This window comes from Halyomorpha halys, unplaced genomic scaffold, assembly GCF_000696795.3.
Source record: "Halyomorpha halys isolate HHAL.00 unplaced genomic scaffold, Hhal_1.1 Scaffold145.1, whole genome shotgun sequence".
Lineage (NCBI taxonomy): Eukaryota > Metazoa > Arthropoda > Insecta > Hemiptera > Pentatomidae > Halyomorpha > Halyomorpha halys.
In genome coordinates this window covers 1568355-1583323 of record NW_027115461.1, presented here as the reverse complement: position 1 = coordinate 1583323, position 14969 = coordinate 1568355, and the positions used below count along the sequence as shown (strand labels likewise).

At 27.4% G+C, this 14969-nt stretch overlaps 1 protein-coding gene across 3 annotated transcripts; it reads left to right on the top strand.

Moving 5' to 3' along the window:
- The first annotated feature begins 4847 nt into the window (after positions 1–4847).
- Positions 4848–14905, top strand: LOC106678521 (smad nuclear-interacting protein 1). Of its 3 annotated transcripts, none has more exons than XM_014417068.2 (6): positions 4848–4989; positions 5603–5866; positions 6817–6879; positions 8515–8651; positions 13254–13492; positions 14119–14905. In XM_014417068.2, the coding sequence occupies exons 2-6, from the start codon at positions 5613–5615 to the stop codon at positions 14332–14334; spliced, it is 909 nt and encodes a 302-aa protein (XP_014272554.1). In that variant the 5' UTR covers positions 4848–4989; positions 5603–5612; the 3' UTR covers positions 14335–14905. The 3 variants fall into 3 exon arrangements, with proteins under 3 accessions (XP_014272554.1, XP_014272556.1, XP_014272555.1); XM_014417070.3 differs by having other exon boundaries at positions 4864–4989; positions 5609–5866; XM_014417069.3 differs by lacking the exon at positions 4848–4989 and adding an exon at positions 5115–5139.
- The last annotated feature ends 64 nt before the right edge of the window (positions 14906–14969 follow it).

Below are 14969 nucleotides of genomic sequence, written 5' to 3'. Positions count from 1 at the left end.
GCTATATGTATTTGAAGTCGACACATATAGATTACATTTGGTTTTATCAGTTTTATCAATATAACAATTTTTTGAGTTTATTCTTTTATATATTTAAAAATTCTATCTTAAGTCAATTTTTTTTATTATGTTCGATTATCTTAGATGCTCCAAAACTAATTTTTAGTAAATTATAGTTTTTCGAACATATAAATAAACAAATGCTATGCCATTTATAGTTAGACACATACATGTCATGTGTTTTTATCAAGTTTGATAATATATTTTATTGAGTTAATTCTTATATTTAAAATTCTAATTACTTTATAAGTTCTAATATTATGCACAAATTTTTTTAATACACTTTATAACTTTTATTTTTTAATATTTTGCATAAATGTCGGCTCTAAGTCAGTTTTTTTTATTATCTTAGATAATATAACATCATAAAAAATTCTAACTAGTTTACAACTTTATTTATTTTTTAACGTTTTAATTACATTTTTGTTACATAATTTATAACTTTTATTTTTGATTATTTTCTTTAAATTTTGCTTTTTTAAGTCAATATTTTTTTTTCTCGAGTATTTAAGGTATTTCAAAACATGTAGCATTCATCTTAAATAAAAAATTTAACTTAATAAACTCTTTGGAGGAAGATAGTCTAAGTGACGGTCAATAAAGGTATCAAAATAGTTACAAAAAACTATTTACTGCTGACTAACGTTTCGCCCCACTTTGCAAGCCTTCGTCAGGGCTGATAAGAGTGATGTTCTGCAGTAAATAGTTTTTTGTTACTATTTTAATACCCTTATTGACCGCCACCCGAACTATCTTACTCTCATCTACTTCATATGGTCAACTATCTTCTTCCAATATAAACTTTTTTTAAATTTTACCAAAATTTAGGTTTTTCCAACATATAAATACACAAATGGTATATCCATTTGAAATGGTCAACATATTCGTCACTTAACATTCGTTGTTATCCAGTTTATCGATATAGCAATTTATTGAGCTTATTATTAATTATCTTACAAATTCTAACTACTTTTTTTTTTTTTTTAATATTACAATATTTTGTATACATTTTACTAAAATAATTTGTAATTTTAACATGTTTTTTCTAATATTTTGCATAAATTTAGCGCTCTTAAGTTCATTATTAGATCATATTAAGTATTCCGAAATATGTAACATTTATCTAAAGTAAAAAATTACCTTACATATAAAACACAAATACTAAAAGCTTTTGAAGTTGACACATAAACGTCACTCAACATTCTTTTTTAACAAGATTATTGATATGAAAACAATATTGAGATTGTTCTTAAATATATTATAAATACTAAATACTTTTAAACCTTTTATTTTAATATTTCTTTTTATATTTTATTTATTCTAATAATTCTTATAAGTTCTGCGCTCTGTAATCAATTATTTTTATTATATCCGGTTTTCATAAACATTTATGTAACACTCGTCTTTATTTTAAAATAAGTTTCTTTTTTTATATTATTATTATTATATTATAGTTTTCTAGTATTAAGTGAGTCCTGTTTATATTTTAATTTATGTCCTGAGTTAACTTTCATTATTGCATACATTTTGAGCTATTGAATCGGTTCTTTTGTAGATTCTTTGACATGAATTTGTTTTTCTTATAAAAGAGATCACACTAATTCTCATTTTTATTCTATCATAATTTTTTTTTTTTTTATGTTTTAAACGAGTTTGTCACTTATTATAATTATAATTTTGAGTATTATTAGGTTTTCCTAGCAGAAGACATACGATTTCAGCAGCATCTAGATCCTACAGCTCAAAATATTTTATTGTGTAATGTTGATGCAAAAGATGTTTTATAAGCCTTCTTTTTTTTTTTTTTTCTGCTGGTGAATGTCCATATCGATCTTATCGATAAATGTCCATATCGATCTTATCAATAAATGTCCATATTGATCTTATCAATAAATGTCCATATCGATCTTATCTCCAGATCTATCATATAGCTTTGGTCTATATCAATAACAAAAGAAAGTATCTTTGAAATTGGGGCCACTTTGCAGAACATGATTCCTATCAGCCCTGACGAAGCCCTGCAAACTTGGACGAAACGTTGGTTAACAATAAATAGTTTTTTGTTACTATTTTGAAACCTTTATTGATCGCCACCCGGACTATCTTCCTTTCTCCTGTTCTTTTAAAACAATTTCTCTAATTTGACTTAGATTTACGTTTAAAATAAAACATTATAAAAGCTTCAATCGTAGATGCATTTGTTAACACTGTCAAGATTTGTTTTTATCGAGTGTATCGATAAAAGCAATTTATTGTTTTTATTTTTATATATATTTTTAATTCTCAAATTCTTATAAAAATTATCGAAAAGTTTCAGCATAATTAAAACTTTTTTTTTGTAAGTAGTTGTTTACTTTATCAACCATAGTAAACTAAAGTAACTGTATTATATTAAAAATCCCATTCGATACTTCCATATGTATGTTTAAAATTCATAACTTCATATCTTCTAAAAAATATCGAAAAATTTCAATATAATTTTACCCAGCCCGCCTAATGCACATACACGAAACGCTCAACATTTGTTTTTATCAAGTTTTCAAAATAAAAACAATTCACTGCTTTTATTTATTAAGTTAATATTCTTAATTATTTAAAAAGTTCTCAACTTCCTTTTGTTTTAAAAATTATCAAAAACTTAAGATATAAATCGAGCATTATTTATTTTTTGTCATAAAGATATATTTATTTTATTAAATATCACAACTAACTTTGGCAACTGTTTTATATTAACAATTCCTCTAAATATGTTTGTATATATATTTTACATAATTAACTTTTAATCTTTTAAAATTATCGAAAACTTACAATATAAATCAAATATATATTTTTTTAATAAGGAAATGCTTATTTTATCAAATATCACACCTTACTTTGGCAAATATTTTATATTAACAATTCCTCGTAATAGATTTTTATATATATTTGACACAATTATCTTTTTATTTTCTAAAATTATCAAAAACTTACAATATAATTCAAATATATATTTTTTAATAAGGATATGTTAATTTTACCAAATATTACAACTAGCTCTGGCAACTATTTTATATTAACAATTCCTTTTAATAGATTTTTATATATATTTAACATAATTAACTTTTTATATTCTAAAATTATCGAAACTTACAATATAAATCGAGTATTATTTTTTTTCTAATAAGAAAATGTTTATTTTACCAAATATCACAACTAACTCTGACAACTATTTTATAATAATAATTTCTCTTGATAGATTTATGTATATATTTATCGTTCTTAACTGTTAATCGATATATCTATATGGGATTAAAGTGTGTGCAAAGTTGTTTTTTAACATATCTCCTAATCCCTTTTTCCACTGGAAAGTGCGTTCAGGAATTAAGGACCAGAGTCTTCTTGGGGCAACAGTGGCGAACGATATATGTCTGTGTCCCATCCTGATTTTGCCTTCAGCAGGCTAGTGAGTCTCATTCGTCCTTAATTTCTTTATGGAATAAAACAGTAATATTGGTATTTTTTTATTTTGATACAGCCGATAGAAAAAAAAAAATTGAGTATATCTTACAACAGGCCAAAGGAAACAAATAGGGAAATAATATGGTGTCTAAAATGGTAGTTATCCTTTAAATAGTGTTAAAAAACTGAAATAAAAAATGTTTAACAGGCATGTTATTTATTACTCTTTATTTTAGTTTATGGTTGAAATTTTATCAGAGCTCGATTCCTGTCCTAATTTTAACAGATATAGTGGAATTTCGCTAATAAGGACTATTCTATAATATGAACATCTAAAAAAAAAAAATAAAAATTTTATTTAATGAATGTAGTACATTCAGTAAAATAGGTTCATCAACACCGTACGTTCTGAGGCTTAAATAATCTGAGTGAAAATACCAACTCATTTATTTTGAAAAGTATTAAAATTTAGAAGCGTATTTATTTTTTTAATTTCATCATTGGTAATACAATCGTAGTTTACACAATTCATTGAAAATTAATTATGAGTTTTAAATAAATACATTTGTATGTACAAAGAAAAAAGTTTGTTTTCTTAAAAACGTTTTATTAGTTTTTCAATACTAGCTACTACCTCGGACATTTCTTAGTAACCAACGTCATTACTAACTTATCCTCTTACGTTCCAGTCAGTTGTAATAAAATATTTAACAAACAGAAAATGAAAATTTAAAATTATTTCACAAGAAAATAGAGAAAGAAAGAATTTCTGAACAATGATTAATGTAAAAGTATTTTTATGGTAAAGGTTGGTGTACTCTTGTAAAAGTAATTAAAGAAATCAAAGTGAGAGGGTAGATTAATGAAAGCACAATATATATATATTTTTTTATTTTAGTTAAGCCTTTCAAATTAAAGCAAAGCAGCGATATGTTAAAACACGGAAATAATCTAAGTTCATTATTTATATACGTCTATCTTCCTTATCAACTCTATTACAAACTATTTGTGAAAAAAAAACCCTCAGGAATTCCCTTATTTTTGTTCCGTTACATTACATTCCCATTTCTATTTTAAGGTATTTAAATTAAAATTAAAACAAACATTCTTAAATGTACGATTAATAGGATATACGTACCTATGACGTCATTGGGTTTTCCTAAAAGAAAGTAGTAATTCTGAGAGATAACAGGTGTCGGTTGCTGACTTGATTTAACCTTCCCATACTAGTATAATTAATTTTCCAAAACAATTTTCTAGTTACGGATCAATTTTTTATTATTTTAATCACCAGTTTTAAATAATAATATTTTATTTTACGTTATGTGCATACAGCTAGTAATCATTCTTTTTTAAATGTATGCGATATTTGTTATTATTTGTGAAACTAATATTTACCTTTCTGTTAAAACGTAATGGCTGACTTAGAGTAATATTTTCTTGTGATTTTTTTTTGGGATATTTCCCGAAATTCCCCCTCCGTTTTATTAGGTGAGTTCATATGTAAATTTCATGTGATTAATTCAATAATGTTTCTGTTAAGTTTGTTTGTTCATTTTGTCAGTTTGTTGTTATTTTAATTTTTAAGTATTGTTTGTTTTGAATGTCAAATGGCAACATTTAGTTTAATTCTTTAAGAAGGTTAGAATTTAAAGTATAATATGTAAATATTTCAAATGGCTTAGATATTATCATAAATTTGGAGGTTTAGACTTAAAATTCTGCTTTAGTGTCTGTCATTTATTGACATAAGTTAGTATAGTTTGGTGTTTTCTAGTTTTAAATAGTTGAAATTTGTTCACCAGTCTTCACTTATTACTATGAAAATGCTGTTTCTTAAGACCTTGATTTGTCCTTGCTTTTGTTTAATGTTACATATTTCTTATTGTCATATTATTTTATGTTATTGTGTTTACAGGCAGTATGGGACTCCAAAGTGCATGTCATCTAACCTGTACTTTAGATGAAGCAATAGTCTGTTTATTATCCCATAGAATTATAATAATGAAACCTTCCTTCAGGGGAAACATGCTCAAGAGGGGTTCCATTTGTGCTTGTATTGTATCGGAGTATGAGAAAAGTAAAAGTAAATTAATGGATTTAGTTTCAGGTACATGACATATAAAGAAGCAACAATGAAAGACAACCTCGTTAAACGCAAGCATCGCCATGATTCTGAACGTGATCACAAGAAGTGCCATAGGAAAAGAGATAGATCCTCTGAAGACAAGAGCGATCATCATAGAAGAAATAAGCATGTCCATTATGAGCGCAAAAGAGATTATGTACATCATGAAAAGTCAAGTGTCAAACGGAAAGAAAATAACCAAGAACCACTTGATGAAAATATTCCCCGCAAAAAGCATAAGTAAGTTAAATAATTATTTACTAATTTTGTTTGTTTTAAATTTTTTTTATATTTGATATGATTGTTTAATTCAAATTACTTGACTTTAGTATTTTACCAAATTTTTCCCAGTTTTATTTTTGGTACTTAAGTACGACCAGACTATAGCTTGATTGCGGATTGTAGCCATACATTATATACTGATACATATTTACATAAATTTAATCCCTTCTTAAACTGATAAGGATTATTTGGGGCAATCAATTGAATTAGTGATAATAGGGTAGGTTATAACCTGCACCAAAAGAAATATATATAATACTTGGTCTAGTATCAATGTATTTTTTTATTACTAGCAAGTTGCAGCCTAGTTTTTCGTGACATGTACATTTTTTTCATATGAAAGCCCTTAATGTATTTATATGCGTGATTTGTTATTGCTCACCCATATCTCCCTTATTTTTTTAATGATTTAGTTCCTTAATTACTAAACTGACATAAATTGTCAAAATTCAACATTAGAGACTTAGTTCAACTTAGTTTCTCTAAAATAACTTAAATTAATTAAATGAGGATGTTTAAACTGCTACAGAAGAGTATTTGAGGTTGTTTTATTATTTATTGTATAGGTAAATATATTATGAATAAAAATTGTTTAACTTGGTCATAGGAGTTACCCTATTCTTGAAATTCTAGAGTCATTTCATTTATACATAAGACTTTATCAAAATGCTTTTTTCCATCATTCTTAGATTGTTCATAGTTTTTAGGATAGAAAAATATTTCTTTTACCTTTTGAAAAGAATCCCCCAATTTGTAATACAGTTGTATTGTTACTTTTACTTATTATTAATAATATTTATATTTTAGTTCAGTACGCTTCTGAACATCATGAATATTTTATATCCATATTCTTAAATTATTTCTATTGATAGAGTTGATCTTAGTTTATTTATTCCTTTATTTTTCAGGTCTTCTTCACAACCGTCTCAAAATGTTCCAACGTCGAAATGGGAAAATGATGAAAATGACAGGTTAGTTCATTTCTATCTTTACTATTTTTGATTTTTTTTTTTTTTTTTTTTATCTCAGTTTTCTTTATGTGAAATCAGATTTTTAATCTAAATCAATCCCAAAATAAAATTTTGTTTAACGAACTAAAACAGATATCCTTATCAATATTTGACTTAGAAATCAAAACTTGTTACTAAGTTCTTTTTAACTAGTGATTGAGTATACTATTATATTAGGCCTGCTCCATCATCAAATTCAGGCTGTCCAGAACTGAAAAGAGCATGCTTTGTACATGATTTTGCCTCCAAAAAACTCTGTTCCATGTACTCCAATTAAACATGAAACTTGTACTAATCGGATATACTGGGTGTCTACTAGTCAGTAAATTTGTGAATATGTCTGAGATTTAATATAGTTAAAAAAAAAATCAGAAATTCACAATAAATTTAGCAAAACTTTTCATTATTTTTCATCTTTTATATTTGCTGCAATATTCATAAATTATAAAATAGCTAATTTTGGCAGTCTAAAGGAGTACATTTTTCTTTTCTTTTTTTTATCACCAAATCTAGCCCATATGGTGTGCTTATTGTACACGTTATTGACCTGTCCCAACCAGAGCGATTAGTTCAAGTTATTCCAAGGGACTCCCAAAATTACTCATGCCTTTTTTGACCAGCACAGCAACAGATAATTATATAACAGCAACAGATAATAGGTTGCTAAAGTGATACCTTAACACATTCCACTACTATACCTTTTACCAGTCCAGCAGTTTATCGATTTAGCTTTTGTGCTCTCTTGATTTCACTGTAATCCTATAAATTAGAGTACCAATAGAGCATCTCTTATTAGCTTATCTGCTTGTTATCAAAAGTAAAATAGTTTATAAGAAGATAGTCCAGTTGGTGGTAAATAAAGTTCTCGAAATAGTAGAGGAAAACTATTTATTTTTTATTGTCAACCAATGTTTTGCCCCAGTTAGCTTTGTCACTGTGCAGGACTGTCATGGAAACAAAGAAGATAACTATCATTCAGTTTCAATCTGTGGGGCAAAATGTTGGTTAACAATAGTTTTCCTCTATTGTTTTGATACCTTTATTGACCGCCACCTGGAATACCTTCCTACAATCTAGTTCATACTGTCAACTAACAGCTTCCTTTACAAAATTTAAATAATTTAATAATAATAATCCTGTAATATAAAACAAAAGTATAATACATTCTACTTCCTCACTGCTAAGGGAAAAATACTTTTCATTCTCAAATGAAATAGAAAAAAAGCCCTCACAGTCTAAAATTTTTTCTATTTCAGATATCAATGAATAAATCTAGTTCTGTATCTGTTATAAAGTCTGTGTTAAGGTGAGATAGTCACCTTTAGATTTTATGAAAAATTTAGGAATTATCAGGGTTAGTATATATTTGGTCCCATATTGATTTTATGGTCCTATTCTAGTAGTTCAAATTGTTGTCATTGAGTCATTTTGGCTCATGCTACTATTATATAGGAGGTGTAACCTAAAAAGCTAAATGTTATTAGAATTGGCATAAATGGGAATACAATCATCTACTGAATATTTGTAGTTCATCATTTGTTAAAATTAATATTATCATGTAATATGTTAAAGTAATAGATTCATTTTCTTATTTAGCAGGGGAAGTGATTGGAGAGGAGAAGAAAAGTGGGGTAAAAGTGATGACAAAACCGAAAAAAAACCACTCGAGAATAAGGCGAAACCTGACTTTGGTCTCTCTGGTAAACTGGCAGAAGAAGTAAATACCTACAAAGGTAAGTTTCAGAATTAATTTTTTCTCAGATTGAATATATTATTTTATAATTATGAGAGATAGTTGACCATGGATGACATACGAGAAGATGGTTGGGGGTACGGTCAAAGAGAAACACAAATAAGTTATATTAACCTATTTTATTGTGCCAACGTTTCTAGCCTTCTTCAGGGCTGTTAGCTGGAAAATCAAACGCCTAATCCATTAGGCTGCACCCCCAACCATTTCCTCGTATTATTTTATAGTATCAACACTCCAGTAATCTCACCAGCTTGTGGTTGTGGTCGCATGCATCTGCGAGATACCTATGAGTTTATTCTCCAGATTGCTCAAAATATTTTATATATCAGTCCAAATTTAAATAATCATTTACTTATAATACTTGTTTAAACTAGGGACATTAATTATCTTAACTGTGTTTTTCTCTTGTACGACCATTTAATCACATAAAATGATGTACACCTTATAGTACAATAGCCAAGGGAAAAATAAAGGCAGTTATTTCATCCCAATTTTATTTTACTTTAATGAAATATATGTATAATTTGTAGTCAAAATTGATGAGTCTGACAAGTATAGGTGGAGGGAATAAAAAATTATGGCTGTTTCACAACTTAAAAAGAATTAAATTTTCATTCAGAATCCCACATCTTTAAAACTGCCAAAAAAACGAGAAAATCTAAGAGAACATCATTTAAAGTAGAGTAAATTTGCTAAAATGTAAGCTCTAATAGAGCTATTTACATCCAATAGCCCCCAAGATATAGGTTCTTAAATTACAACATTTCGTAAAGAATGCTCTAAAAAATCAGTAGTATCTATCTTCGTAGGGATAGTTGTTTTTATAATATTTTCCAAAATAAATTCAAAAAATGTTAATTTCTAGTTGTTGAGATAAAATTTTTGAAAATATCATTAAAACTACCACTACAAAAATAAATGTCATAAACTACTTTATAGGATTTTAACTAGCTTCAATATGAGAGCTAATAGACATCTGTATCTTATGGTTCCGGAGATAATTTTTTTCATAAACTAAAAAAGTGAACTTAATGATCTTTTACTGGAAGAGTCTTATGGAATTAAACTGGATTTAGTGAATGACACAATTCTTCCTTATTTCAAATACAATAATTTATTTCATATCATCAGTAACAACGTTTCGGGGAATTTCCTCCATCTTTAGGTTTCTAAAAAACCAAATTCAACAAAACCATAAACATATGCTTACAACAACACTAATAGAAGCAACTCAATAACCTCAAATACTATCTCTCAGATGTCATGTGACTGGAGTGATAATTTTTTTTTTTGTTGTTTAACCATTTACAAAATTCAAATGTTTTTATTATTATTCTGAGAATTTTGAGCCTAATTCTAGCTTTAAGACAGGTTGATTCTCTTTTATCATTTTTATTTTAAGTCATTAGAAAAGTAATTCATAGAATAAGTAATTAATTATGGGTTTTATAATTCCGGTGTCGGGTACGTTGATGTTTTGTTAATATAAAATATATCATTGCTTTGCTTTAAGAGTGGCACAACTTAATAGGGGTATTCATGATCTTTAGTTTAACATGTTAAAGCGTGTTAAATGGAAAAACTCGTGTTAAATCGAAAAAAATTGCCTTCTTTTGCCGTGGTAAAACGAAATAACATTTAACATGGCTGAGAGTCTGTTACTTGGTCAGTTAAATCGAGAATGACGTCACACAATAGACTAGTTGAGATCGCCGCCATATTAGTTGTGACTTTCAATACAGTTGTCAATTAGCTCATCTTCATTCTCTTCTTTACAAGTTTGAAGACCAATAAGACACTCATAAGCTAAACTTTCACACAAATTCCACTTTTCACTCACTCTAGGCATGTTTTAATTAATTATTTAAATCAAAACTGAAGTAAACAATAACATGAGGGTCTGGAAGGAAGGTTATAAACATAAAGGCTTATACAAGTTGCAGAGAAAATCCGTTAGGGGCTCTTATGCATTTAACGTTTAACATGACTTCAAATAGGGCTGCTCACAATCTTATAGTTATAACATTTAACATGGTAAAACATTTAACATTTAACACAACATCATGAATACCCCTAATGTAAAGAAATTTTATTTATGTATTAGAAATATTCAATAGGATTATACTAGTTACTTTGTACTAAAGCTAGCTTTGGGGCTGTCTGCACAGGAACATCAGTCTGCATTACAATCTTCTAAGTATGTCTAATTCAAAATATAATGATGTTTTTCTTTAAGTTGCACCCCTTTCAAATCAAAGCAGCGATGTGGTTAGGCTTAGGCCAAGTAGTGATATGCTTATTTGTGCCGCTACCTGGGGGTGGGGACTAAGCTGCAATTTGCTATCTTTAAGAGAGAAAAATAATTAAATACAATAATAAATCTGCTAGGAAGCAGGTTATGCTCATCATTTCTCAGTTTCAAAACTGCTCAGTGTTCAGTGGCGCCTACTCAGTGAGTCTGAAATTTATAATTTTATATCCATCGTTATTATTCTTCCTGTTATTTGCAGAGAGAAAATCTGTTAACTCACGAAAATTGAAGCACGATTCAAAATGTCCTAAAAAACACAGAGTTTTTCACAGGATATTTGGTCGGAAACAAAAACAAGAGCCAACTCTTGGGATCGAAACTGCGAGGATAGCTCGCGTATTATTAGGGAGAGGATGATATGTTCTGACCACATTTAAGTAATATTATTGTACATGTTGGTTTTTTTTTACTATTTTGAACAATACCTAATTCTTTTAATTTTTTTTTAATTTTTAAATGTTTGTTAATTGATGTAATTTTGAAGAAGCTATAACAACTTTTGTATACTCATGTCATACAATCTTACCCGACCATAAAGGGTCGTTGTCTGAAAATATGATGAAATATATGAAATGAAAGGATTATGTTATGGTAGGGTTTCCATGAGGCATAGGTTTTGAAACTGGGATTTATTGATGAAGGTATCTTGCATCATCATCTAATCTTAGTATTTTTTATTTTATTTATTTGTATATAAGAATTTAATTTTAGTAATTATTAACTTTGCTATATTCATTCATTATTATAGATTAAACTTTTTTATCAATTGTTGATTATTATAGATTATCATAGTTGTTGATTATCAACTTGAACATATCCTTACAAAAGAAAACAAACTTGTATTATAAAATTACATGTTTTAAGTATACTAGTGTATTCTGTAAATATTCTGTATCAAATGTGAAAAAATTCTATGGTTTTTTGTATGCATAAGATAGTTTTCGAAAAGGTGATCACTGTATGTTAGTGTGGTTCAAAAATGTACTTCTCTGTTTTCAGTAAGTCATCGTCCCTCTAGCAAAAGTATAAAAATCTATTTATTCTTCACTTCTGAAGAAAACAAAAACAACAAACTGTGAACTTTTATTATCTCTGTATTACATAAAAAATTGTTTTTTGTATACATTATTGCTATAGTTTTGTTACTTAAAACAAAATTTTTATTCTTCACTTCTGAAGAAAACAAAAACTACAAACTGTGAACTTTTATTATCTCTGTATTACATAAAAAATTGTTTTTTGTATGCATTGTTTCTATAGTTTTCTTACTTCAAAAAAAATTAATTTTTCACTTCTGAAGGAAAAAAAATGATAAAACAAAAATTTAAAGCAGGCACTAAAAAAAAAAAAAAAAAAATTTAAAGCATTTACTGAAACAAACTGTTATTATTAAATTGTTGTTATTGCTGTGATTATTATCTCTCTATTATATATAAAATTGCTTTTTGTATGTATTATTACTGTAGTTGTTGGATGGGCGATGACTGTGTGTAAGTGTGGTTTGAAACTGTGTCATGACAATAATATGAAAAGAGAGAAGTATAAAAATCTATAAAAAAAACATTCTGAAGAAAAACTAACATTGAAAAAAAATTTTTTTGAAGCAGACACTGAAACAAACTGTTAACTTTTATTATTTAAACATATTTTTTTCACAACAAAAAAATTAAAAATATTGATACCTATTAATGAATTTTATTTAACATGTTAGTTTAAAGTTATCAATACTATTACCTAAAATTCCACTTTCAAAATCACACCTATAACTTACAACTTCTCAGAGCTGAATAACCTTCTTTTTTTTTTTTTAATGATTTGAGAAGTTTGTCGGGGAGTGCAGTCAGCAAAGAACAGCATAAATAAATAAATATGGTTTTGTTTATTTATTTTGTTGTTTGCTGACCGCAACCCCCGACAAACTTCTCAAATCATTAATCTACGGTCAATTATATACACCTCAACCTTTTTTTTTTTGTTTTGTCAGTTCAGATAATCGATGCTCTTTTGTTTTTGAATTTTAGTAATATTCATGAAAAGGATAAAATATTTTTAATAAACCCTAATTAAATAAGTCTTACTAAAACTATTATACAAAAATCTAAAAAAAGTAATAATTATTTTGAAATCATAAGGAAAAAAATGTTTTGGCTATACTTATTGTGTAATGATAATAACTGATTTCAGTTTCTGCTCAAAGCTTTGTGGTTCTACTTAATAAATTGTTTTATTTATGATAAATTAAAATTAAGATCAGTTTTCTTTCTCCTTCAGGTGTGGTGATCAAATATTCCGAGCCTCCAGAAGCTAGAAAGCCTAAGAGAAGATGGCGCCTGTATCCGTTCAAGGGTGACAAGAGTCTGCCAACGTTGTACATCCATCGCCAGAGTGCCTACCTCATCGGAAGGGATAGGATCGTTGTGGACCTGCCGATTGACCATCCTTCTTGTTCAAAACAACATGCTGTCCTACAGTACAGGGTCGTTCCGTATGTGAGGGATAATGGATCCAAGGTAAAGCATACACATTTTAATGTTTAAGTTTAAAAAAAAAATTCAGAATATTTATTTAAAAATTCCATATTCTAAAGGCCTTAATATCAGAAAATCTCTTACTTCAGCAGTTCAAAGTTCTATTTCGAATAAAAAGTACATAATTTTAATAAAGGAAAATATATTAAAAATTAAACTAAGAAGTTATATTTTCTATTGTGATGGCCATGGGTCCCTCACTAACTAATCGGTTTCCAATTTGTAGAAGTTTGGAAGATGATAACCAAACAATATGAAAAATGTAATATATGTAAATAATGAAAACTAAAAAATAATTTTTTTTTATTTAAATATATGTACTACTCTGATTTTTTTTTCTTCTGTTACATTTTCCATGTTTTAGTCATCTTTCTGAAATTCTGGAAATATTAGTACAATAAAATTAGTATCAGTTATTTCTGTTGTTCTCTTCTGACCACATCTCGCCATAATATTTACATATTAATCCATGGCCAACAATAAATGCGTCATAATTATTCTAACTAAAGTTAAGCTGTAGTCTATAAATGTGATGACTCTATTTTTGTATAAATAACTTGACACTTATGTAATCTTTTGCTCTAATTTATTTTGATTTTTTCTTTTAGGGAAACAGAGTGAGACCCTACATAATCGATTTGGAGTCTGCTAACGGAACATATGTTAACAACCAAAAGATAGATCCCCGAAAGTACGTCGAGCTGCTGGAAAAAGATGTTATAAAGTTTGCCTACAGTTCAAGAGAATATGTACTCCTCCACGAGCACAGCAAAGCAGATGCTGAAGACGACAACATCGACATCTTGAATGATAACGAAGATTAGTCGTTAAAAAAATTCGGACATATCTTCATGTATTGAGTAGGCGAACAAGGTACAAATATATAAGTTCACACCATTTTTTTTTCTCAGGAACCATTGTCGTTATGTATTGATTCGATTCGATTCTGTAAAAGTTTGTCGGATCTCTTACCAAATTTTTAGATATATTGAAGTGAACATATATAATTTTATTATGTAACTAAATATATTTTAAATTTATTCTTTTAATACGAGAAAATGTATATGTAAAAGATGAATATATGGAAAAGAAGTTGTTAAGATTTGTTTAAAGGGGGGAAAGAAAATTTTACTTGAAATATAGTTTATTTAGTTAAGGTCTTAGGTTATGGTTATTTTTATACAATTGTTGCCATAACCCTGTATATTAATATAAATCTGCACAAGATGAAAAGGAACAAGAAACTATAATGTATATTGTAATATTTTTTTTTTTTTTTAAATTTCCTATTTGACATTGTACAATTTTTGATTAAGATGGAATAATTTTTATTGTATTTTTTTTTTATTTATCGTATAAAATAAATGTTTAATAAATAAAAGTTTTTTATTTATAGTTATTCTAGTTTTTTTTAACTACCTTTTATTTAAGTGGTATCATCTAGACAATGTTTTTTTTT

Excerpts from the sequence above, each read along its gene's own strand:
- LOC106678521 (XM_014417068.2), top strand. The coding sequence starts at position 5,613 with ATGACATATAAAGAAGCAACAATGAAAGACAACCTCGTTAAACGCAAG. Across the intron at positions 6,880-8,514 it reads GAAAATGATGAAAATGACAG|CAGGGGAAGTGATTGGAGAG; the intron begins GTTAGTTCATTT and ends TTTCTTATTTAG. Across the intron at positions 13,493-14,118 it reads TGAGGGATAATGGATCCAAG|GGAAACAGAGTGAGACCCTA; the intron begins GTAAAGCATACA and ends TTTTTCTTTTAG.